At 40.8% G+C, this 26,893-nt stretch overlaps 1 protein-coding gene across 4 annotated transcripts in view; it reads right to left on the bottom strand.

The window, feature by feature from the left end:
- Window positions 1-26,893, bottom strand: part of myo3b (myosin IIIB) — a 60,264-nt gene that overhangs the window by 445 nt on the left and 32,926 nt on the right. For 3 of the 4 annotated variants that reach the window (XM_058622988.1, XM_058622985.1, XM_058622989.1), the window contains 13 exons: window positions 25,173-25,252; window positions 24,495-24,515; window positions 23,327-23,404; window positions 22,088-22,293; window positions 20,064-20,175; window positions 19,714-19,876; window positions 19,230-19,310; window positions 17,633-17,729; window positions 16,195-16,249; window positions 15,164-15,287; window positions 6,951-7,051; window positions 6,525-6,571; window positions 5,992-6,145 (listed from right to left, as the gene is read on the bottom strand). In XM_058622988.1, coding sequence (XP_058478971.1) covers window positions 6,013-6,145; window positions 6,525-6,571; window positions 6,951-7,051; window positions 15,164-15,287; window positions 16,195-16,249; window positions 17,633-17,729; window positions 19,230-19,310; window positions 19,714-19,876; window positions 20,064-20,175; window positions 22,088-22,293; window positions 23,327-23,404; window positions 24,495-24,515; window positions 25,173-25,252 — 1,298 coding nt within the window. In that variant the 3' untranslated portion in view covers window positions 5,992-6,012. The remainder of the gene's footprint in view (window positions 1-5,991; window positions 6,146-6,524; window positions 6,572-6,950; window positions 7,052-15,163; window positions 15,288-16,194; window positions 16,250-17,632; window positions 17,730-19,229; window positions 19,311-19,713; window positions 19,877-20,063; window positions 20,176-22,087; window positions 22,294-23,326; window positions 23,405-24,494; window positions 24,516-25,172; window positions 25,253-26,893) is intronic. The other variant, XM_058622990.1, reaches the window with a different exon arrangement.

Genomic DNA, 26,893 nt, shown 5'->3' with positions numbered 1-26,893 from the left:
GGTGCATGTGTGAGAATGGGAGTGAGTTTGAATATGTGGGGGATAGCGAGAGAGAGAGAGAGAGAGAGAGAGAGAGGCGCTCGAGGCTACTGGGTACTTGAGCCGCTATAATGGTGTCTCGTATGAGAAAACATCTGTGAATTTCCTCAGTGATCTACAACAAAGTATAACTCAGAGCAGTCACTCAGCAGGCCTTTGAAGTTGCTGTCTGACAGAAAGCTGCCATTGTTCGCAGCCCCCAACACACAGAAACTCCAACTTTGGTCTCACTAATTTCCCCTGCAATGCGATACAACTCTCTCTCTCCTCTGAGTCCATGAAGCTGGGACCTCTGCATATTCAGGAGCAAAGAGCAAAGCCATGGCAATGCGCACGGTTGGCCTGGGGTCACGTAAGGCAGGACATGTCATTTTACCTTCTCTCAGCCCACCCTGTCGTTAATCCATGCCTTTAAAGACGGAAACTCTCCCCCTCTATGATCAAGTACAGGGTTACAGCCTGCAGCGCTCTCCCGGGAAAAATTAGGATAAAGAGACATCACTTATTATCCTGCAATGCCCCGGACAGACGATCCTCAGACATTCAAGTGTTGTCAGATTTTTCATGGATCTGGTTATTGTTTTTTTTTTATAAACTCTTTGAATGTATTTCCATTGGGTAACTACTGTCCCAGGTGTTATTGCTGCAGTGCACTGAGCAAGGCAGCGGAAGCTGCTACAGGCTGCTTGCAATTCTTGGTGGCAATTATTCACTTCAACTTTACATACAGTAGCAGCATTGTAGGGTCTTGGCTGCTTCGATCAAGAAAAAAGCAGAACTGCAAATAGTTGCAAAAGTATTTTGGGTAGTATCAACATGAGCGTGCACCTGTTGTCCTTAAACATTACAAGATGGTTCCATGTTGCAAAAGGCAAATTACTCCATTTAAATTGTTAACGACATTCCGTGTTTGGAAGACAATGGAAACAAATATGTGTAATATGTGTCCTTATTACAACACAAGTTTAACGTCATCTTGTAAAATATTGTGAAAAATCAACAACATGGACCTTTAAGAGTTCCCCATTTAAAAGATCTTGTTTGAGTTGCCCATAATGGGCTTAAGAAAGGTCGCTGGTTCCAATGCCAGTTTGACCAAGGGTCTTTCTGTGTGGAGTTTGTATGTTCTCCCCGTGTGTGTATGAGTTATATCTCTGGTAATTCCAGTTTCCTCCCACTGTCCAAAAACATGCAGAGGTTAATTGGACGTTCTAAATTGACTGTAGGTGTGAATGTGAGAGTGAATGTTTGTTTGTCTCTGTGTGTTTGCCCTGAGATGGACTGGCGACCTGTCCAGGGTGCGACTCCGCCTTTCGCCTTATGTCAGCTGGGATTAGTGTGGACTAAGTGCAACTCTGACTTGGGAGGAAATTAACTAAAAACACACTATAAAATGACGGTGAGTGTTCTCTGTTCAAAGCGACACAAATAACAGAACGCTGTATAAGAGTTGGCCACTACCATTAAAAAGCTACCATTTCACTCTGACCTCAATCAAAAGGATGTTTGGATGAATACCAGGTGATAAGTCTCTGCACCTCCTGGCAGTGGCAAAAATACAAGCTTTCTGTTATGTATCCCACACTGAAACAAGGCCGTGGTAATTCTCACACTGTTAACCATCCAGCATTTATTCAGTGGCAGCTGGTCGCACCATCTGGGAAAGCAGTGCCAGGGCAAAACAAAACAGGTTACACCTTTGGCCATGCCAAGTCTAGTGCCCCAGTCCATCTACAAACTGAGAGAGGCTAATCACAATTTCACGCTCTAATTTGTCAAATCCCATTCCAGCACTGGAGGCACCAAGAAAACTTTTAAGTCAATAGATTTCATGGTGTACAGGATAAAAGCTTCTCCACACTGCTTCTATTGAAACTGGTTACATGTCTCTTCAGCAAATAAAAAAAAAGAAGCTGTAATTTAGGCCCAAAACATCTAAGATTAGTAGCCAGGAAGAAAACTCTCATCCCCTCATGCATGCATTTTATATTCATGCAAATGTTAAACAACAGAACAGAGCAGAGGGCGTCCTCAACAAACTGCAGGTGTGAGGAAGCTGAAACAAAAGCCACTGTAACCCTAATGGCATCCCTTGTCATTAACAGACCTTTGATGTATCTACTCAACAGACTCTTTTATCTCCTTCTTCCCCTTTCTCTCTGTCTTCACCGGCTCAACCAGTTTCTCTATTAATGCCGTCCTGTTCTTTCTCTCAGAGCCCTCGACACACATCGGACATCTGGTTGACGCTCACGCTAAGAGCATCACAATGCTGAGTTTGGAGCTATTTAAGGCATTTATTCGTCCTCTGTCCTTGAAGTTTTTTTGTTTTTTTTTGAGGAAGAAGGCCTGACATTAATTCTTTAGTTATGCAAAACATTGTTGTGTGCAATCATAATATAGTGAGATATACTCTGCTGTGGTGGAAATCTGACATCTGGATATCAAAAGCGTATACACTGCATTAAAACAGTATTTGTAAAAGCTGCACATGAAATGCTGTTATTCAAACTCTCCCTTTGAACTCAAAGGATATAGAAACAGGACAATGTTGCTCTAATCGTGTGCTCTCTTTGAAGTGAGACAACACTATTAGGTGAAAAGGTAAGTATACTTCTTTAGAAAATCAAAGCTTTTCTTCATTTGTTAAGGCTGCAGCTTGAGCGATTTTCATAAAGGTGCTTTAAAACTTTGGATAGCGGTATTTGCGGCTGCCTTGGATGTAGCTCTAATGAAAGTGCAGCACATGAAGCAAATAGCTAAAATGGCAAGAATAACAGCAGCCGTAACATTAGCCACATTAAAGGAGCCTTCACTTGCGCACCAGATGTTGTCAGATTTAATGAGGAAAACAAGAGGGAGCTGGATTTATGACGACGCATTAAGAAAAACACAGGTGTCAGGCGTCTCCCCCTCTGTGCCTTAACCTAAGACATGCAGGACCACGAGCAATACACCGGCAGTCCAAGCAAACACAGAAGCATCACAGAAACATTGTATCATGAGAATGACGACAGCAGTTTTATAACATCTTCCTTTTGCAGCACGTAATCAGCCAACCAAGCCAATTATGTGCACACCTCTGCTCACCTCCTCTCATATGCTAAAGCAGGCAATCAACCAGGGAGTTAATTTGGCAGAGAAAAACACGAGAAGAAACACCCACTCTGGCACCATTTGTCACCATAGTCCAACCTTGTTATTCAAACTAGTGAGCCTGTTTGAAATTCCTCTCTGTGGTAGAACAGGGCCAAAATAATCAAGGGTGCATGATCACACTTAATTGATTCAGTGTACTTTTAAGACGCACTACAGGGTGCTGGGGTGACCTATTTCAGACTGCTCTTCAGAGGAACCAGCTATCCCAGCAAGGGAGTAATGCTCAACGAGGATTTTAATTACTGTAGGATCTGTGGCTGTATAACCAGAGGTGAAATGCTTATGAACTAACTGTGACACCACAGTATACCAGTGGACTAAGGAAGCTTTTATGAATTGTGTGTGGCGTTACATTTAACAAATTGAAATGATCAGGGCTTTATTTTTTGATGCAGCTTTAATGTGCGAGCTATTTATAATGTGGAATTTTCAATTTTTCATTTTATTGAATTCTGGCAGTGGATGTATGTTATATCTTTTTATAATCTTGTTCCAGCAGTACATGTACTGTGCACATTAAGCAGCTAATAGTATAGCATATACTATTTATATGGAGAGAAGAGGAATTAAAGTTAGACAGAATACCTGTGAATGATGGGGTCAACCATTCAAAGCAATGTACAGTGTGGATTAGAGAGGCGAAGAAGCGAGTGCGGGCAGGGAGGAGTGGGTGAAGACGAGTGTCAGGGGTGATGTGTGACAGAAGGACAGCAGCAAACGTGAGAGACGAGGTCTACAAGACAGCGAGACCTGCTATGGTGTTTGTCTTGGAGACAGTGGCGCTGTCTAAAAGATGGGATGTGGAGGAGGCAGAGCTGAAGATGCTGAGATTGACCAGAATGGACAGGATTAGAAATGAGCATCTTCTCGGGACAGCTCAGGTTGAATGGTTTGGAAATAAAGTAAGAGAGTCAAGGTTGAGACTGTATATTCACACAAGAGCCATTTTCTCCATAAAATATTAATTAAAGCAATACTTAAAAACCTTTAATTACTTTACTCTCCAAAATGTCACTCTGACTGACTACAGTGCTGCGACAAGCATCGAAGTTGCTCGAAACAACAAGCAATGCGTTTATGGTCAGAAAATAACAGGTTTAAAACCACGATGCTGTCAAGTGACAGAACCGACAGTTTGTGTTAAATTTCACTCTTAGTGTGTTTTAATTATGAATGATCACTGATGTTTCATTAATGAGTCAATCCTCAGCGTCTGAACCCCGAGTCTGACCTCCACAACACTGAGCAGCGCTATTTGATGAACACTCTGGACCTCTTTAAACCCACCAGGACTCCCGTCCGTGAACCTGAACCTAAAAGTGAAGCTGGTCTCACTGTCTAGGCAGAGCTCTAATGTTTTCCCCGCTGAGTGTTAGGAGGATGAGATCCTCAGTCATACCACCCTACTCTTCCTATTAAGATCAAAATCTTCTCTCAGGCCCTCGGGTGTCAACAAAGGGAGATGCAGTAAATGATATGCAAATTGAAAAGAAAAAAAAAACCCTCTACAAATCAACTCGTCGGCCCTGCATTTCCGACACTTCACATCTTAAAAGAAAATTCCTGTATTTAGAGTGAAATTCAAAGTGAGGTCTGGCTCTGGCTCTGTGAGGCGATGTGTGGTGATTCTACCGCTCACACAGCACAAAGCCCCTATAACTACAGGCGGCTCACTGTGGGAGAACTTGTCAGGAGAGTTTTGGGTTTCAGGAGGATCTGTCTCTGGATCCATTTAAGACATGATGCTGCTGGAAAATAGGTAAATGTTTCCAAGTCAGGATAATAGCACTGCATTTAGGAACACACAGTTAGATGTGGGAGGGTCTCTTTCTGTGTGCTTACATGAAGGGTTAATAAATCAGCACATCAAAACAGAGGCATCAAAGCTGTTTAAATGAACACACAGCACACATCACTTTAAATAAAGTACAACTTTGACAAGAAAAGTTATAGAGGTAAATTGAAGACATTTTTTAAAAATCTAATTCATCAGTCATTTTGAATGAAGACTCAGCCAATACGATAAATAAAGGGCCACTTCACCCAAAAAATCTGCAGTTTTTTACTAACTTCCAGAAATAGGTGTGTTATTTGATCATCAGACACTGAATATGAGATACATGTCTCATTACCACAACAACAGAGGACGTTAGGATTGAAAACCATGAATACAATTGACAAAAGTCGACGTCAAAATCACTTCTTTTTCAAAAAAAAATAATAATACAATACATTGTTCTTTACTCTTTGTTTTTGTCAAGTTTTATGAGTAAAAGTAAATTCTTCATTTGACCAAGTGGGAAAAAATGGGTGAAACAGCCCTTTAACAGACATTAACAAAACACAACCTTTTGTGTTTCAAATGAGACTGTTGAATCGCTGTCAACATCATGGTTTGATTCCAACAGGGGACGTTTGCTGCATTTGTCTGTCCCATTGTTTCCTGTCTGCCTCCTGTCTGACTGTTAAAGGCTAAAATGCCAACATATAAATTTACATTTCATCATAATGAGAGCTACAGAAGCAGCAAGTCAAGAACAGGAATATTATCAAGCATTGTGGCTACAGAAACAAAGACACTGTCATGATTTACAATTCTTACTGATGTATCACTGATGACTAAGTTATTCCTGTAAAAACCTTCTGACCACATTGGATTAACGTTTGAGGCCACTGCCTGTAGAGGTCACAAATATTTTTCACTGCTGCTACTTGCTCCACATACCACAGCACATCCAACAGAGAGGATGTTCTTTTGAGTGTCTGTCCACATGTCTGGTGCATCTGTCTTACCAGTTGACATGGTTGTAAGGCTCAGCTCTGACTGACAAGAGGCCCACTAGAAAGGGCGGGAGAGGGGGCAGGCATGTAGTCCTCCTCGGGGATCGACTCCACTGCTGACAATAATTTGTAGTACTCATCTTCTCCATCCAACACTTTGATTTGCCTGTGATGTGAAAGAAGAAAAGAAAGTGGTTAGAGGATGCTGTGCTGAAAAACAGTGATACTGACATCTGGAAATAAAAATAATATTTGCAAAAAAAATGCAGCAATGAGGTGTCGTGTCCTCCCTGATCTGAACTGAGATGTAATTTATTGTACAAATACGAGTCAGACAGACCTTCAACAATTAGAATTTGCATGCTAACAAAGCCCTCGTATGTAACCCCCCTCTCTAATGACACGCAGCCACTGCTCATAAAAAGCCTGTTATTTTCGGCTTCTCCATTTACATGATAAAAAAACAACTCCATTTCTGGATTCTCCTATTCCACAAAGGGCCTGCTCTGTTTAGAGCTGCTGTAAGTAGGAAAGCAGTTATTTACCCAAGTTTTCTCGGCTTCCTCTTGCTCCCCTGGTAATCCAGAGTTCTCTGAGGAAAGGGCCAAGAGCACACAGTCAAAAAGATGAGCAGAGAGTCATTAATTTTTAATTCAAAGTGATTTTGTGTTGAATGCGAGCAGATGCTGATAATATCAGAAGTCACAGCATAATTTTTTTCTGATCAAAGGGCTCAAGTGAGTCTGATGAAGCATGCATCTTGCTCAGCTTTGATAAACCACATCAATTATTCACCGTGAAGGCAGACATCCTGACATGAAAGCAACAGATAAAGAGCATAAGCGCATGTTCAAGACAAGAGGCAGAGAAGCGTGGGGGTGGGGCTCCAGGGTCTGGCACAGGTAGGTTTAATTGTATTATCATCTGGAACCAAAGTCAGACAAAGGCCTTTATCTGCACTTTGAACTCACATTTAGCTGGTTGTAGTACAGGCTGTCTTCAGGGCTGTTGAGCAGCTTGGGCTGCTGGCCCCGCCGGCGAGGAGTTCTCTGCTGCAGCTTCGTCACTGGACCTGCAACAGAGGAAAAATTAGGGCACGGATCCAACTGCAAAAAGGAAAGAAAGAAAGAAAAAAAAATCAACATCAAGAAGCACCAAAAGATATAAAAGGTGATGACAGCAACAGTAAACAGACCTTTTAAATCCATACCCCCTCACACAAACTGGCAAGAACATAGGTTTACTTTGGTGAAATTATGTAATTTCACAGATGAGCTGACGCAATAACATTTTAACATTACATAAATCCACGCATATAAAACACGTCTAATTATATCTGCCCTTACAGGTGCACATTACTAAGCCAAACAGCTACACTAGAGGAGGCAGATTGGAGACAATGCTGTATATTTGCATACACGTCTGACTGTGCAAGCACTTTCCACTTTATAGTGACCAAAAGTCATAAAAAGAGCAAACGTAATTCCTGAATGATCTCACACACAGTATTGCTCAGACCAGATCCTACTAAATGTACAGTATGTAGAGCCAGTTACTATAAAACACAACAGCTGTGAATAGTTGAGCTGAATTTCTGTCACAGAAATGGAGTCTAAGATGCACCACCACTACACACACACACACACACAATAAAAATGACTAAAGTAGAAAGATTATTAATCAATAGACCCTTGATATAAACCATCGTGTTTTTCAAGGAGCTCTGACACAAAACATACAATACGGCACATAAACATAATCATATGATATACGGTACATAAAGGCTCTTATTAACCATCCGTCCACACATGAGTTAATATACTTGTATGTACAGTATACAACATATCTGTAATTATGATGCAACAACTATTAATATAATGTTCAGACTTGCCAAGTATCTCATTTATTATATCTCAAACGACTTGTGATTAATACTGCATGGACAATGGCGGATGGCTGTAAAATATGGACATTTTCCAATGAATGCGAGTAAATAACATATAACATTACACTACCCGAAAATGCACCATCACTTCCTGGTTTTCAATAAGCCTGCCTGACTATTTCCCGTAAGCCGTCAGCCAAAGACGCATCTTTGGACAAAGTCTGGTTTGTTTTACAAAAAAATAAAACAAACAATTTGTCATGATAATAATGAAGTGCATCTTTAAAAAATGCAGTGACGTACATTCACTGGCACATAAACAGTACATTATTAGTTAAAGTCCTGTTCTCACTCAGCAGACGCACGGTACCCTAGACGTACTGTGTAAGAAATAATTTACATATTACGGAATTTCCAGATATAATGACTTCTCTATTGTCTGCTGCTTCTCTCAAAGCACATGACCACATGAACACAAACTGTTAAAAACAGTGCAAATGAAAAACGACAAATTCATTATTGAACCACAGACAGCAAAAAGTGATTGATATGTGACTACAGACAGAAAAGAAGTTTGATTATTATGATAAAGGCTTGTTTATTCACGTATTAAGGTTACTAAAGTGTGATTTAAAGCTTAGATAGCTTGTATGTATTTTTAATGTCAGATGATGTTTCATCTTGTTGAGACAGGACATTTCTACATCAAGTCTTACCACCCAGGCGTCTCTACCTTGACTAAAGCTGCATTTGCTTTTTCCATCTTAACACTACTTTGTACTCACTTTGAACAGACCTCATCACATCTCAATCCTATACATCAAAGAGCAGGCCTTCTCCTCAGCCCCTCCGTTTTCTTGATATTATCCAAACCTCTCTTTAAATTCCCAGAAAGTTCCTGTCAGTTGTGAGATATTAGCCAACTTTTCCTGTGAATCTTATCTCCCAATGCCTCAGAGGTGTGAACCGTCTACTGTTTGAATTCTTACTCCCTCTTAATATTTGGACAGATCTCATGTACCTGCAAAAAAATCTGCAAAAGAAGCAGCTTGGTACTATTTTTTCCACAACATGTAGCTTGGTTTGGCTGCAACCACGTTTGCATCACAGAGGAACGCCGTGTCTGCATTATGGATTGACAACAGATTAAATAAACCAGCGAAAAATCAACATTTGTACTTGAATATTTTGTATGTAGGACATTGTTGGGCTAATGATGCAGAAATGGGTTTAATAAGCAAACATTTTATTCCCCTGAAATTGCATCAAAGTGCTCAATCACAAATAATACATTCTGATGGCCTTGAACAAAGTTTCACAACTGAATCACAGCCTGTTTATGTGTTTTAAACATAAACATAAGCATCTGCTTTGTCTTAAAAATATGAATTCCACAAATATAGAAAGGTGATGCACTGACTCAGTACTATGCACTATTCATGAACATAAAATCTTGCTTTCTATCTGCTTTCTTGTTGGTTTAATTTACCCGTCGCTAAAAGGGTCGACATCACAATGTAGACGAGCAGTAATATTAATTTTTTCTCAAGATAAAGCTGCTGTTGCCACTGGTAAATTTAGTCTTTGCAGATATCTTGGCAATTCCATGTATGTTAGTGGCTTTACATTACAATAACAAAATGTTATTGTGGACGAATAGACACCACTCCATATCATATCCATGTCACTTACACTCAAAGTCTAAAATCATATTACCATGAAACAACTCCTGCTAGGTTTGTGTTTCATTGAATTTTAAACCCTTGTCATCATTTGATTCACATTTGTGGTTTTGAGTGAAATGTCTCCACAACAACTACATTTTACTACCATTAACGTTCCCTGAGGAACACCTGGATTAATGTTTTGAATTAATAAATCTCTGACAGTCCATTTTAAATGGTTACAAACAAATGGATTATTTTTATCAAATTTTGACTGGATTTATTTGTTTATTCATTTGTTTTTGAGCAGCAAAATTAAAAATGTAAGAGATGGCATTTTGATGGAATTTTCTGGAGATGTAGGTCATGTCCCAAGAAACTAATTATTAGATATTGGTGGTGATAAATATGGATATGTATTTTTATAGAGTGAACCTTGCAAGATAGGGGAGTATATTGAGAGCATTGGCAGAGGTTTGCACTGTGTGCTTTCTCAAGTTTAAATTTAAATTGTAATCAGAGTAACAGTTAGGAAAAAAGCAGCTTGATGTTTTCCTAAAATCATTCAGGTCTAATTTGTCGGCTCAAATATGCTACTAAATCTGCCACTGCAGATCCGGAGCCCAAAACATGACACACAGGGGTTCAACATCACCGTTTATGCATTCTGACCTGCAGCTATTAGAGCGCGGGGCAGATCACAGGATGGGTCAAGCCTCTGTTTGGGAAATCACTACCATTTGATCCAGGCCAGCCTCAGAGGAATGCTGCTCCTCCAGATATATTACAGGCAGGGAGGCTGCCAAACTGGCTTCTGGCATGGGAGCATGGCTTGGACACGGAAAGGCAGAGCTGGGAAGGGGTCAGACAGTAGCTCACACAGCACAGGGGGTTTGCTAAATGATCGTGGGTAATGTCTGCTGTTTGGGGTGGGGAGGAATAATGGTCAACTGGGAATACAGAAGCCCTGTGGTTCATACAATATTGATTTCTCCCTCTCGAAAGAAAAGCGAGTACAGTTTGCTCTTGTGGGTGAGAGACTTCCATGTTGTAGAAGTTTGGTTCTTGGGAAATAAAAGAGCTGACTTTCTTTTAGAGATCACTTTCGAAAAGCCTCGACGAATCAGATCGCAAGAGGGATTTTTTAGTTGAATAAGTTGGCGATTCATTTATTTCTCAAATCACGTTCTGCAATCACCTGACTCCAGACCACAGAGCACTTGGGCTTTGTTTGTTCAGATGGAGAGAGCAGAGAGCATGGAATATAAGGAAAAATCATCATCAGAGGCCTTTGATGTCTAAGTGAGGCATGTGCAATCCAGACCCCTCTCTCTGTAACTCACAACCACCTCTTCTTACGCACACACATACATGCAGAGGCACATAAACCCAGACGCATGCATACAAACCTGTGCATGCACACGCACGCAGACATTACTCGTCAGCTGCAAACAAAAACCTTACACAGATATGTGGAGCTGAAGAGAATTTCCAGTACTTTTCAGGGTTCCAGAAATGCATTACCGCTCTCATCTCCGGACATCATACTTATATGGCAACTCATGTGCTTTAAATTATGAGCCAAGCTGGTCAAGTCCTGCAGATAATTCTGGAAAGAAAAAGTAGTTCCTGCATCTGTTTTCACTAATGCAAGCAGAGGATGTTGTTACTTACAAGTAATTTTTCACACTGAAATCAATCATTTGCCCTGACAGCAGATTTGGAACTTTGACTCCTAAAGAAATGCTTGTGTGGAGGAAAAATCTCCCAACTTTGTGGAAGTCAATCATTTGTCAGAGACATAATACATGCAACCGTGACCTCGCAGGATGAGTACAAAGTACACATGGGAGGGAGATGTGAACGGTGAGGGAACCAGGCCAAAATGGATTAAATATTACAACTAATGACATAAAGCTTTTCACTAAAGATAAATTGTGGCTTTTTTTTTTTTTTCATTTTTTAAATATAAAACTGTATTTTGTCAGCAACAATAAACTAACAAGGTTTTGCATTTGGGAAACTTTCTCAAACTGCACCATATAGCCCAATCCACATGTGCAAAAAACAGTGAAGTTGGGAGTGACATTTTCCACCTTAACTTTACGTCTGAGGAGATTATTCTGTTGGAATTGTGATGATGAGTAGTTTGGAAGTACATCCTGTTAACTACTCCCACTGACATTAAGAGGATTACGTAGGTAGCCTCAGACAGAGGCAACTCCTTCCGTTTAGTTGAGTGTTTCCTATCCCTTCTAAATCTCCTCTGCCGCTTCATCGAGCCTGTAATTTGCCTAAAACTGAAGGCATCCGGTTGAGACGCGGGGATGTGTGAAGGCAGACAGATAAATCAGGAGGTTGAGAGACAGCGAGAGGGAGGGAGAGTATTTGTCTTGAGAACATGGAGAGGGTGGATCATTTGTCTGGCAGATGCATGTTGATACGGTGATGCTGCTGCTGCTGTGGTGGTGGTGGGGTTGTGAAGCAGCACCTGGTGGCTGCAAACCTTGTTGAACATGTGTGAAGATGTTTAAGAGCTGTAGGAGGGCACAGTAGAAGAAAGTGAGATGTACTCGTGGGTGTGGGTTTGACCTCAGTGTGGGTAGAACAGCGTCCACATTTCCAATAATCTCCAGCTGTGGCTTTAAAGCACAGAGAGCGCTCAGGGCGACAAAGAAAATCAATTCTTATTGACTGAAAAGTGTTTTGCGCTGGGTGGACGTCTCTATAACCGATAATTCAACGTAAACATCAACAATTTCTTTCCTTTCTTCTTCACATCTCAGCCCTTCAGATGACCAGGTTAACCATCGCCCTGTGAACTGAGGTAATTGGTCTCTGTGTTGTGGCTCCACTTCATCACTGTCTCTCTTGACATGTATGTTTACCACAACTATAATCTTCAAAAAGCCTGTTAACATAAGTAGCTCAGTTTTCATAAACCATAAAGTCAGCTCTGACTGATCCTCAGCACCATCCTGTTTACCACGCTGAGGAGCATAAGCAGCACTCTGATCATATCTGCCGCTTGCTAGCAAAGGCTTTCTTTCAGCACACGCCTCTGTGATTCATTTCCAAACATGTTGCATTAATATTCAGGCTTGGAAGGCAGGTGACGAGAGGTGACATCGCTTTGAGAGTGGAGCTTACATGAGTACACTGTGTATGAGGAACTTTTCCACTGACAAAACACGAGAAATCAAAGGTTGGTGCTTCAGACATCTGAAAATGCCTGGAATACAAAGTGCTTAAATGCTCCCTTCCCACCATAAAATGCAGCACTGCAGGTATTGAGCTATAGAGTGAAAATATTTGCCTAGCCTTGTGTCAGATACACACATCAATGGGTATATCCGGGATCAAATACTGGCATTGCTGTGTGACATCACAAGGCGGAAAATGAATGTGTATCGTCACATTGTACTGGAAATTACAGAGGAATTTGTATCACTGTCAACAATAAGGTAAACAAAGAAGAAAAATGTGTTCTCATTGAGATTTGACATGGGAGCGAATGCCATTTAAACACATTCCCACTGGTCCAAAACCCATTTAAACCTGGGTTCAAACTGGTTTTGGACCAGTGGAAAAGGGTTACAAAAAAAAACCTTTCTCCAAATCATCTGATCTGCTTTGTTTCACAGATTAAGGGAAAAAAACAGCAACACCAGGCTTTGTTAAATCACTTAGAAAAGACCCAACGTCCATCAAACACACGTAGAGGTTCCAGGTCACGCCCCGGTGTTTAGGCATTAATGGGAGCAGGGTGTGGAGTGTGTGCGGCTGTGTGTGAGTCTGGAGGGGTGGGCTAATTCAATTTCCACGGATAATTTTCTGTTTTTCTCCGCTGGTGTCCTGAAACACTCCAGGTTAAGCTCCAGCCCAAAAGAACCGTCACGATCACCAGAGGCGACAGCAGGATGAGACACAGGAAGGAGTCTGGTCTCCAAACATCTGGCAGGGCAAGGCTTCCATGACTCGCTCAACCTTGGAATAAAAGAAAGGCCCTCAGATCTGCAGGGATCAAAGTGTGCCCTGGGTGCCTGAGCCACCGTAGCCTCCCTCAGCATATTCAAATGGGGTTTCCTGAAAGAAGCCGGAGCCACAAGCAGACCTTGGAACATAATCGAGGCAGGAAAAGGGCAGGATGAATACCTGAAAATCTGTGTGCTTGCCACAGAAAATATCTAAAGAGTTAGTTGAAGCCTTTAGTCAAAGAGAGAAGAGGGTTTTTTCCCTCCTGGTACGTTTAACTGGACTGTCAGATATGTCAGGTATGAATTAACATGCCCAAAGCCAAGCATTTGACTTCTTCCAATAAAGGATGCCAAGAAGTCTGACCTAAAAAAAGTTAAAGGCTGCATTAGGTTGCAAGTTCTTAACCTGAAGGGTTGGGACCCCATGAAAATCAGAGGCTTACGAAATAAATGCAAAAAAAAAGCCTATTTTTGTTGCAGACTGCAACGAGACTGACACAAACAGATTTTTTTTTATATTATTTCCTCAATTTTCTCAACAAATCCACAATAAGGATATAACATGTAAAATAGTGGTTGACATTTGAGCACTATATTCCATATCATTGTTCATGTTCCTTAATTTAAAAACTGTTTATTTCAAAACAATAGAATTGAAATTGGTGCTGAGTGAACAGAGTGTTTTATACATAAAACAAAAACACCCTACATCATCATCTCTGGATTTCAATAATGATGAAAATAATAAAAACGAGTGTTTCTGTTATTTCAGTATTAAAGTATTATTTCAGTGATGCAGAACAAACCACACATTAGAGCAAAACGCCCTTGTACCAGCATTCACTGCTACTCCATAATCACTCTGACATTATAAATTCATCAAAGACCGCGCCTCCCTTTAGCAGCAGTGATGCCTGGGAGCGGAGGTCACCTGTATGCAGCATTACCGAATTAGCTGCTATCTAACCCAGACCCGCTGTGGCATGCTGACACTAATCCCGGACCTGCTGGAGAGACCTGTCTGTGTTATATTATCATGTCTAATCCCTGTAATCTCACAGCCATGCCGCTAAATGCTATTCCACCTCCGTCTCTTACCTCATACCCCTCTAATAACATTAACGAAGGGCTGGGCCCCCCATTACCCAGGCTACCCTAGTGGTGGGCTGGGTGACGGCCGTAATCGCAGGCCCCCTGCACAGCCACCCACTCAGCCTTCCAGGCAGCAGGAATTAATGTAATTCGTCGCCTGGGGCAAAAAGCAAACCAAACATATGTTAAACAAATCAGGGTTTGTGTATTTTCTTGTCACCGTTACTGTGCAGGTCTATTAGAGTCACTGATGAGATCCGCAGTGAAGTCCTCGCCGTGCAGGAGAATGGAAGCTTTGAAGTGCTCATGCCACTTGGTAAGCGCTCCCCCCACTTGCCAAGAGACATTAATGATGAGCTGACCCGAGTTATTAAAATACCACAGAAATGATCACCCATAATGCTCCTCTCCTTCTGCTGTCAACAAAGAATGGCAGCAGAGGATTGGCTGGGATGAAAGGTTGAAAGGGGTCCCGTATTAAAAATGGCACTTTATCCATTAAAGTGGGATTTCTGCTGTCTCTTTGTGTAATTACCTGCACCCGCCAGCTCTGTGCTCGGGCTTACCTTGTTTACTCTGCACGTCTCGCAGTCTGGCTGTCTCCCTGCAAGGCTTCGTTACACTGTCTTCTGCTCTGCCTTTGTCTCTCTTCAAGTCTTTCACTTGTCTGTCTCGGCTGTCGGGGCCAACCTTGAAAGAGGAGGCGTAAACACACCCAAAAGAGCAGTGTCAATGAAAGCCCTGGATAAATAGTCACAAGTTAAAACAAGCCCCGTGATGTGAGTGTGCGTGTTTTTCTTTCAATTTAGTCATGTAGATGCTGTGTTCATTTATTTGCAATTTACAGTTTTGCCGCTCACACCCATTAATGTGCTTTGCAATGATAATCAAATGCTAATGAAATTGCATTTCCCCTTTAGTAGCCCTACCTCCAAGCAAACAGCATCACACTGACTTAATTGTGAGGTCAAAAAAACAGAGCATACAGGCTTCCTCTCATATTTAATTTTATCTTTGAATAAAAGAGCTATAGGAAAGTATTAATCTGCTTAACATTTCTAAGTACATCCTCCAAAGGATTTTGCTTTTTTAATCTTACATATGCTCAGCAGAGTTACTGGCAAAAACTGTACATTTTCCTCATTTCATCCTTTCAACATCAAATGGTGAGCAGCAAAAATTGGATCAGACTTCAAAGACTGTGATGTGCTCCAAGTCACGGAGTGGCTCTTCTATTTCACATATTGAATCCGAGCAGGATATCAAAGTGCTACCAAAGAACCTCAGGTCTTTACTAAAAAAGGGGTCTAACATCTGTAGAAAGAGGAGCGCAAAGACAAATCACCTCAGGGAAGAGCGAGCATTTATTCTCAGCCGTGAATTTCCAGCCTTTTGATTCTCTCGCTCCCGTACCACCCTGTCTTCTCCACTGAGATGGAGGTTGGAGCAAGAGAACTCTTTTGTCTCAAAGACTTAAAAAAAATTCCCAGTGAATAATCTGGGTTAAAGCTGCTTTACAGAGGAGCAGCATTTTTTACGTACATGGCTAAAGTCAGATGTAAGAAAAAAAACAGTTAATTGAGATGCAGGTACTTACATTTCCTCTGTGTATTAGAACTGTATGAGTCTCTTTGCCTTTTGGACTGTTTGACCTGTGAAAGTAAAATGCATTTCATGCACAATTATATCATAAAACAAGGCATATTATACATATATATATATCTTAAATACATATTAATGAAAAATCTGTTCAGATAGTGTTGCAGTACTAAAGCCAAAGGTCATTTGGATTTATCTAATTGTTTGGTGGTAAATTTATCTGTAGCTTATGATCATCCAATTTGCAGAGAGCAACGCAGAGGTTTTATTCTGTGTGATCACTCACTGTTGTATTATTTAAAAACAAACACTGAAAAACAAGCAAAAAAACAACATCAACAACATCTGCAAACACAAATCTGCCTGCCAGTCACAGTAATGCTCCGAGTCTAGAAAAACAAAATCTCCTCCAGTTTGGACCTGATGATGCAACTGGAGGCTCTGCTCTTTGGGTGCAAACACAGAGATTGATGCGTGGCAACGAGGACGGATATCAAAAGGGAAAAGAACAGCATGTAGGTGAGAACTTAGATCTTACAGGAGGAGGAAAATGGGCCAAATCATGTCAAAATAAATCTATATGGAGAGATTCCAACACTGATTAAACAGAATTGTTAAGTGGAGGTTTGAAGTGTTTCTCACCATGGAATATGATTGTAAACATGGAGCGAAAACTCCCTGATGAGGCTCTGCTTGGTTTGAGTATATAACTAGCATAACATTTTCAGATGTGTAAATCTACTCTTTTTTGAGTTTGTGTACTAAGAGAGAAACATGGTATTGTCACAGAACATTTAAAAGCAATGTCTTGCAACTGGTTTACAATTTTAAGCCAATTTCAAACATACAGTACTTTTTTTGTTATGTGATTCACTGCACATAACAAACCCATAATAAAATCATTATCATTCAGGAATAACTCTCCTCTTGGATATATTTTTAATATGTGAAAGTTGTAGCGCTGGTTTTTGATAAAAGCCGCCTTCAACACCACGTGTGCAGCAGTTAGTCGGTGGCTGCTCTCCTGCTAAGCACATACTTTCTTAATGACTGGCCTGCCCATATGCTGAATAAACACAACGTTTTCAGCTCATACATCTGGAGACCAGCGAAGCACCCAACCCCATTTGTGGTCAGACAAGTGTGCAATTTTGTGGAAAGATATTTATTACATTTATAAAACTGAAAGAGGTGGTGCTTGGGGAGGAGCTTTTCTCTCCTAGTTGAAACAATTGTACATTAAAAGGTAAAAAGGAGCCTGTCCAACAGGACTAAATGATTGACAGGTATGTTGTAATGTCATCATAATAGTGTTGTTTTCTAAGTCTTCTTGTCTGTGCCATAAGAAGAAATTAAAGAAAGGAAAAAATCAAACTACAGGAACATACTCTTCTGATGAGAAAAGACCTTGAGGGGAGAGGGATGTCAAAGTTCACCTTGTTTGCTCCTCATTGGTGGTCTTTCCTCCAGCCTCAGGATGACATCTGTTACTCTGAGGTCCTTGATCGCGGCGCACTTGATGGCCCCTGTAAGCTACACACAGTACATATGTCAGACATGCTTTTAATGGACAGACAAGCATTTTCATCTGAAATCCATGTAAACAATACACTGTGCATATGTATAGTTCAGTTATCAAGTGTAAAGTAATTGCAGCAAATAACACAATTCACGACAATGCATCAAACAGCTCATATTAAAAAGACTGTGTTGACTGAGAGGGAGTGAAATGTGTTAAGCATCCACATCAGGAGTGTCTTGAAGCAGTAGGAAAAGATTGCGGTTATTGAAACATAGCGAGCTCAGACGGATGGTAAACGGAGCCTGCTGATTTACTCCGTTAACGGGTTTTGTGTTTTTCTTGTAAAATTATATGCACAGGAAAAGAAAGCTCAAGTACATTGTTGAGCCATGGTTCTCTTTTGCATGGTCTAATCTGATCGATGGTGAGTGTGTCCCCCAGGCCCGGCTGAGATCTGAGAAGCCACCAGGCTCATACATTTGAAAGGCATCTGTTTATTTTCAGAATGCAAATGAAGTCCACCTCAAAGGCTATAAGCTGCAGAGAACACACAATGTGAATGTGCTGGAGTGCTCTGCCGGGGGGCTGAGGCCCCACTTATGTCAGGTTCACCCCCCCCCCCCCCAAAAAAAAAAAACCCCAGCGGCCACACACACACACAAACACACACACACACACACACACACACACACAAAAACACCTCTCTTAAGAGAAAGACAGTGATGACCGAGAGGCTTTCCTCACACCAAAAGCATGTTTACCCATTCTGCAGTGTTATTTACAAGGGTTTTAATGGAGGACATTTACACAAGGTGTGCAGGCAACTAAAATGCTCCATGTGCCAGATGAGGGCAGCCCTTAGGGGAGCCAGAGGAAACAATGCCAGATCTCCTCCTTCTGCCCTCCTCTCCCCTGCCCATTTTGGCACCCTCTCTTGTCCTCCAGTGAGAGGCTCCAAGGAGGAGGTGGCGGGGGAGGGAGAGGGGCAACCGGGGAAGGTTAATGTGCCCACTTTGATCTTCGTCAAGGCACACTGAGTAAGAATTAATTTACATTTCAGATGAAAAGGTTGACAGTATAAAAAGGCATCTTGTTTCTGGTATGTGAGAGCTGTGTAATAGGCCAGGAATTTGAGAGAGGAAGTCGTGAGGAAACAGAAGGGATAAGCCCCTCTCTTGCCTTTACTGGGAAAGAGATGAAAGGGAAAAAGGATCTCAGTATGCACTGTTCTTCTGAAACATGGGGACCAAATGCTGCCCAAACTTTCAAAAGCATTTCTTTATGCATTATTAATTAATTATTACTGTTTCGTAGGCCACTCATTGAGATCAAAAAGGTGTTCCACAAAGATGCAAGGTTTACGGGGCCTTTATCTCTTTCACTTTTGAAAACGTAGTGAAAAGAAGGGATGTGAACATTCTACCAGACCGGGGAACTACATGAGAAATCCCAGAGACCTGCATTTGAGTGTGTGTGAAGAACTTCAGAGGAAAATATAAACATTTTATTACCTGACTGTATACGGACAGCGGCCTCTTCACGCTCCTTTTTTATTTGCTTGAGGTTCTGCCGGGCAACATAACCCCTCCAGGCTACAGAGAAAGAGAGAGAAAAAAGACTGTGTGTGTGTGTGTGTGTGTAAGTAGAGAGATTGCTGACCTACCTCAGTGAAACAAAATAGACTGCACATACTACACAAGATCCCACTTCAAAACACTGCTAAACCAGGTGGCAGAGGGATGGATCCCTTTGAACTCCCTGAGGTCTTATTGTCTGCTCTGAAGCATTTTGCTCTTAACCCTTGTAGGTCATGCTGTGGTTATCAAACTCATCTCTTTTATAAAGACTTGGTCATGCATAATAGACTAGAGGTCATTAAGAAACTAGCGGCCACTTCAGATTTGCACCTGCATGAGATGATAAATGAAAGTATTCTTCATTTGTAAATTCTGACTTTTCCTTTCCTGGTTTACCGTTTATTTAATGTCAGCATACCTGACTGGATGATGATGGCCCCACGGTTCCTCTTCTGTCTATCTTTTCGGTAACGTTGAGCACCCAGCCAACCTTTGGTGTAAGCTTGCAGTACGACCACCCGAGCGATCACCTCCCGCAGCAGCAGGTTTAGCTGCTCCATGTGGTAGTACCTCAAAAAAACCTGACAGGATGTTTCTACCTTGTTACAGTATTCCAGTATTCCAGTATCATAGGTCTGTATGCTGCCATGTGCAGGATGTGACAGTTTGGACTGTTTTCATACTATACATATATGTTGCTATGTTTTTATTCATGTTTAACCTGGTAAATTATTTAAAAACAAGGACACCTTCACTGTTTCCCATTACCTTTGTTTTCCCGAGCACCCAGTCTTCTAACTTGGACCGCTCCAGTATGGCGACAGCGTTCTCTTTGCTCGTCTCAGGCATCTGGTGAGCCCGAAATGCAAGGTAGTAATACCTAGGGGAGAAGGAAAATTAAGATATTATTTGACTTAATGTAGCATTCACTTTAGTCGTAGTCATTCATCATTCATGATAATAGCAATGAGTATTCAATGAGAATGGAATGTGAAATAAAAACACTTCACCAGAAAGTTTTGGGGAAAAGAGGACAGAGACATCAGCATTAATGGGAAAAAATTATTCAGACTTAAAAGAGTTAGTTTGACATCTACTAACAATATGATAAAATAGTGGAATAGTACAAATACAAAATAAGTTCAATTTGACATGTTGATATTCTGCTGAACGCTGGTTAGTTCAGTTTGGCATAAAGACAGGAATAATCTACCTGCACCAGCTTCTCATACATCCAGAAAATGAAATTGTGCTCTCTCTAATTAGTAAAATCAAAGACTCAAAATGACAAGCTGCTAGTTGGCATCTTACGGTTATAACCTAATTTACAGCGCAGACGTGAGAGCAGTTGTTAAAAAAAATAATAATAATCAGCCCAATTACCAGGGTGTCTATTGCTTTTAACCCTACAATCTCATTGCACACAACTATGTGAAGTGTTAAGAGGCACCACAGAAAAAAAAAGAGCCTGACTGAGACATGAGTCTTTTAACAGAGGGCCATTGTTGGAGCTCCCCTGAATGGATCGCCATCTCTTATTTCACTGACCACAGATGATGGCCATCAGCCCAAGCCTATCATTTTGCATCTGCTCCACTGCGTGTTTTATCACAGACAGTGTCTGGATCCGTCCCCTGATCCGCTTGTCATAGTTTACAAAATACTAGCACAGGACAAAGTGGCTTCAACTGTTTGCTCAGGAACATCAGGGCTCAAAAACTACTCGTTAATCTCTTCAGTTCTGGCGTTGGTCAAAATCGAAGAACAACAAGAAGAAAAACTTCTTTGAACTCCACTACCCGGCTCAGTCTACAGCCTTTCATTCTAATTCCGGTTGATACCTGTTATTTCTTTGATGGTAAATACAAAGCACTGCTTGGCAACATCAGACAAGCCTTTGATATGAGAGCACAAATTGAAATCAGTTTTCACTAAAGGTGCAGTTTAGCCATTTTAGTCAGTCTCTAGGACTTCAGTGAGGTTTAGATATGATGGATATGGATTCAATAAGTTTAAAATGTGGTCTGCAGTGATAGTATACCTTCACACACACTTCATCATGCACAAGAGAGGAACATGTGAGGAGAGTTTCTAAAGCTTGCCAAAAATGAGTGACAATGGCAATCTCAAAGGCCACAACCAAGTTAATTCAATTCTTGTCAACTTCAACTCTGCACATTAGAGGCGGCAAATATCTTTTTAATGAACAATTTATCAGAAAACAGCCTTGCATGAATTATCCCTGTGGTTTTCACATCAGGAGACTGAAAATGTCCAGGTATATTACTTTTTTAATTTAGACAGAAGAGTGTAGCACAGTTACTGGATCCTGCCCTACATTTTTAAAAACAAAAACAGCAGCCTTACATAATGTCCTCCTAATGAGGAAATCTTGTTTTAATTGTGCTCTAATATATTCCAATGGGACAAGGAGACTACATCTGAGCTTTTCCAGGTCACTGAGTTAAAGAACAAACTCTTTATGAATAGCAAAAGGAAATCCATTAAAATGCATCACCCCTTATAATCACAGTTCCTCCCTGTTTGAATTTTACACATATTTTGCAGACTGGAGAATCCACCCAGTTTAAAAGCTGCAGGATTTAGTCTTGTGCTATCACTAATGACTGCCAATTAGTCAGCCTCTTGCTCTGCTCAACTTGCACCCCAATCTAATTAAAGAATCTGTGTTTTTGTGAGATGCAGATCATGGCTCGCTTGTTCTGTACAACCTCTAGGGTTAGGTTGGCGCTCGGCATGTGCGGTGCTGCCCGTCTTCTCGCTGCGCTTACCTGCTGACAAACTCTTCAAACAGGATGCGATGGGAGTAGCCTTGTCGACGGATGTTCACCGTCTCGAGGATCCCGGTGTAGCGCAGCTGCACCATCACTCTCTCCTTGCAGAAGCGCAGTGCCTGCCTGTCATCGTTGGGTTTGATGCAGCGCACAAAGTGGGGCTGACCTACCACCATCTTAGACAGCAGGTCCATCAGGGAGTACTGCAGAGACACAAGGAGACAACAATGATCTGTGAGCAGTTAAAACAGAGAACAGTTAAATGAGCGCATGTCATCAAAGTCTGGTGCTTTAGTTTGGTTTGAATGATTTGCACATCAAAGAGCATCCAACCTTTTCCAGACATACACGTGTTTCCTCACAGAGTTTAAGGTGAATGCTAACTGACCGTATTAATCAGTCCCAAAAGGATTGGGCAAAGTTTTTCATTCCCATATAACAAGTGTAAACAACTGATTTTTCTTGCAATTTGGGAGGAGACAGAACAAACTGAAAAACATCTAACACTTTCAAACATCTAACACATTATTGCCATTATTCTTATACCAAATAAACAGAATTTAAAGGTCCAGTGTGCAACATTTTAGAGTGTTTATTGGTAGATTCTGAATATAATACCCATTAGTATGTTTAATAAGTGTATAACCACTTTAAGATAAAACTTAGTTTAGTTTTCATTGCCTTAAAATAAGACATTTATATGAATTTTAGGCAAAGGCCATGCCTTACAAAGGGCCGTAATAAAAACTACAGGCACCTGTCACAGTACATCTACAAGGTTTGAGTTGTTTTCCATTACTTCACCAACCTCCACCAAACTGCTGTGACACTTTGTGATGTTTTATACGCGACACATACAAACTAGTGAGTAGTGACTAGTGTAATTCTTACAAACTCAACCTTAGATGGTGAAGGGATCGCAGTAACATGATTTATGTCATTCATCCACTCAAAGGGCTTTAAAGTCTCACACATTCATACACATATTCACTCATTGATGGCGCCAGAAAACTCTCAGAAGGAGCAAGGGATCAGAACAGATCCACTCCTCTGAGTTTATTCTAGTAGCAATGATGTGCTGTATCCAGTTTGCTATAAAATATCACTTTTTACTTCAACATCAACATTATGAGACATGTGCCACATGGCACAATAAATGATCTGAAGTATGCAATCCATACAGTGTTGAAAAAGGTTGCTTGTTGTGAGAGAGGGCTTGAAAGAATCCACACTTACACGGAAGTAGGAGGCCACAGTCTGTCTCCTCATGTTGGTGGTTTCTTCTGGGTGTCGCATCATCTCCATGGTGTCCACCTGAACACAAACATTTATACTGGACATGTTGCACTGACAAACAGGCCAGACTCGGGCCAGGAGCATCACTGAAAATCCCAGCAGATTCAAATGAGATGTCGTTTATATGCAACCTGACTTCCTTGGTGTGCTCTGTAGAGATGAAGGTATTATTACAGCAGGACTGCTGCTTCGAAATGGGCAAGTTGGGAATACACAGCTGTACTAACTGTGTCGTCTGTATAACACACTCCCATAAACACTTAAAGCTAACAATCTAGAGAATAATTCTGCACTGCTGTGGGGCATGGGAAAATTGCAGAGCATTCTGAGAAATGAGACTAGCCGTCACCGCGTAGACAGTCATCCTGACTACGACGGATTAACGAGGACACAATAGAAGCTTTCTAATGGCCTTTGCAGTTCATGGCTTCATCAAAATTAATGATGCAGTAGATATTTTATGGTTTGTCTACGTAGCAAAGCGCATATGTTAATACTTAATTTCATCCCCGCACAGAGAAGAAGGTACGTCAAACGTTTGCTGGTTTAAATGAACAGAGGCATCGGATTCTTTCAGAGATCACTAATATGAGAGCAGCAGCACAAAGTCACTTTATCTGCTCTAACAACTGTGACACTACTTAGATCTGATCATCCTGGTAACTTTTTGTTAAGTGTCACAGTCTGTCCGGGGCTCTGATTGGAAACATGACAGCATACATATTACATCAATCATACAGAGATGCTCTTTAGAAGTCCTGTCTTGTTAAGGACAAGCTGCTAAATGAAAGTTCAACATAGCGGTTCTGTTATTTTCAGGGTTCATATCATCTTAAAAATGTTACATCACAGAGACTTTGTTTATATTATTTAAGCAGAATTGTGGCTGTATGGAAAAATATATATATAGTTCAAAAGAGATTATTTACATTTTTACAAAACCAGACTGTGATTGATGCTGACTAAGTAAAACTGTACATGATTCAAAGTGAGTGAAAGTCTCAGTTTGGATGACAATGATGTTCATCTGATTTTGAAACCAGTCTGTGATGCAGAAAAAAAAAAAGTACAGTGAGATTTAGAAACTTTTTTTTATCAGAAGTCTTACCTTCAATAGATATTTGGGAGACTTTGCAGACGAATAACATGGAAAAGAAAGGAAGAGAGAAATGGATAGACAAGAAGTAAAGAAGAAGAAATGCACCTTTAAGGAGGTTTAAAACAGGTGTAAAACCTGTAGATATTATACATTTTACAGTTAAATGAAGTTGGTTTAAAAGAAACAGAAAACAAACAGGAAAAAAGAAGGTTTTGAAGCGAGCGTAGTGTGTGTGAGCATAAAAATAAATAAGAATCTTGGAACAAGCATGATTTTATAGACATTATTGCCCTTTCAAATTACAACTTGAATAATAATTATAAATAATAATTATAATAAATAATGTTACATGAATAAAATGATCATGGCCTCTTCTTGAAATATGCACATCAACTTACTAGACCTGCTTTTGTGAATCTTAAAAATAAATTTTTAAAACACATTACAGCCCATTAACAGCAAAATAATTTCCTACGAGAAACTATTTTCATGTCGCAAACGCCAAATGACAGATGGTGATGCTGCATCACCACAAGCAAGGCAACAAGCATAACAGGGAAGTCAATTAATATGGCTATGCTTCACGGCACAGTTGTTTTTTTTTTACTGGGTTTCTTATGGGGCAACCAATAACAAGGAATATGATCCCAGATGTGATGATTTGTACTTTGGGAGTACAAGCCTCACCTTGGTCCGCCCTGAACTGAGCTGCGGTGGCAGAGATCTGGAGGCTGCGGTGACCCTCGCCCTGGATGTTGCTAGATTTCCTGTTCAACACAAAGCCACAAGTGAAAGATAATTCACAAGTAGTTACATCAAGACTTTATTTGCAGAAATGTTTTGAGTGGCTGCTAGAACCAAAAGAAAATATTATTAAGAGAATGATAAACACTTTGTTGGGATACTTTAAACAACACGGTGAGCAACTCCACTACTGTACTAACAGTAATGTTCAGATGCAGCGGAGTATAAAGTCTAAATCTGAGCTGAATCCCTGACTCAGGAGTGCAGCTGCGTGCACAGCAGTCCAACAGCCCCACACACAGCGGAAAGGATATGAACTTAGCATATGCACGACAGTCTGAACATTTCAAAGTTTCTGCACAAGATGTCCAAATGTTTTCTCTGGCTATATCTTCAGAGGCTAAACTGTGATTAATAGCAGTGAAAGAAGCCTTTGAAGCAGGATTGGTGACATCAAAGTCCTAATCCATGGGTGGCAGGATTTTTATAATGAGTGGGAAGTATCTTAACACATTTCAAAGGGTTTACTCCATGAATAAACAATAGCTGCACAGATGTGCCACACACACCTTTAGAAAAATACGTCTGCAGACACAGGAGGCAGCATTACCCAAGCAGCCATGTACGGCAACAGCAAGGAGGAAAACCTTTGTAAGTTTTTAAGATAAAGCTAAAGTGACAGGCCAACAATTGTTCTACATTTTCTGACACACACAGCCCAAAACTTCTAAAATGCAAATAGGCAGTCGGCTTTTTTTCTGCATGACTTCAACACTCGAGTCAGTTGTTAGAGGTACCGTTTGACAAGGAGCCAAAAAACTTGAAACACTGGATCAGCGCCTGCCATGAGGAGTCTGCAAGTGTGCACTACACGCATCAACCGAGCACTGCACAGATCAACATCAATTTATGATGGATTAATGAACAGCCAACTTTAACCCCTACTTTATTTGGACAAACACTATCATTATTGTATATGTTTAACTGTAATACTATTATTAATGTATGTGTCATCACCTACCATCATGAGTCCAAACTGTGTACAATGTGTGTGTGTGTGTGTGTGTGTGTGTGTCTGTATATATGACATCTATTGAATGCCGCAAACTGTGGTTTATTTATACCGGATATACTGTAAATTGATTTGATTAGATAACACTTAAGCAACATTTGTTTTTCATTAGTTGAGGACACTTTATATACATATACATGACACGTGTCAACATTACACTATGCAAGTACTGCACTAGACCCTTCACCTTCACTTAAGACCCTACACACAACCTTAAACTGAACTATAGCTGTTTGCAATACACACACACACACACACACACACGCACACACACACACACACACACTTCTATCCATTATAAGACTGATATTGACTTCATTTGGACAGACCACCCTATCCTTAACCATAACCATAATTCAAATGTTAGCCCCAAACTCAACCAGTCCCTCACAAATGAGGTTCTGCCTCATTAGGACCAGGTTTTGGTCTCCATCACAACTCGTGGTCTTGACAAGGTCAGTATTTATGCCGCCTACAAAGTTAACAAATACAAGTAGACACACGACTGTGGTCAAAACAACCACAAATGCATGATGTGAGCATATTTCAAGAGTCTTTTAAACTCGTAGTAATCCTGCTTTTAGCAGTTATC

The sequence above is a fragment of the Solea solea genome, chromosome 2 (assembly GCF_958295425.1).
Source record: "Solea solea chromosome 2, fSolSol10.1, whole genome shotgun sequence".
Taxonomy (NCBI): domain Eukaryota; kingdom Metazoa; phylum Chordata; class Actinopteri; order Pleuronectiformes; family Soleidae; genus Solea; species Solea solea.
Note: the sequence above shows the minus strand (reverse complement) of the source record. Positions and strands in the feature narration are given on the sequence as shown.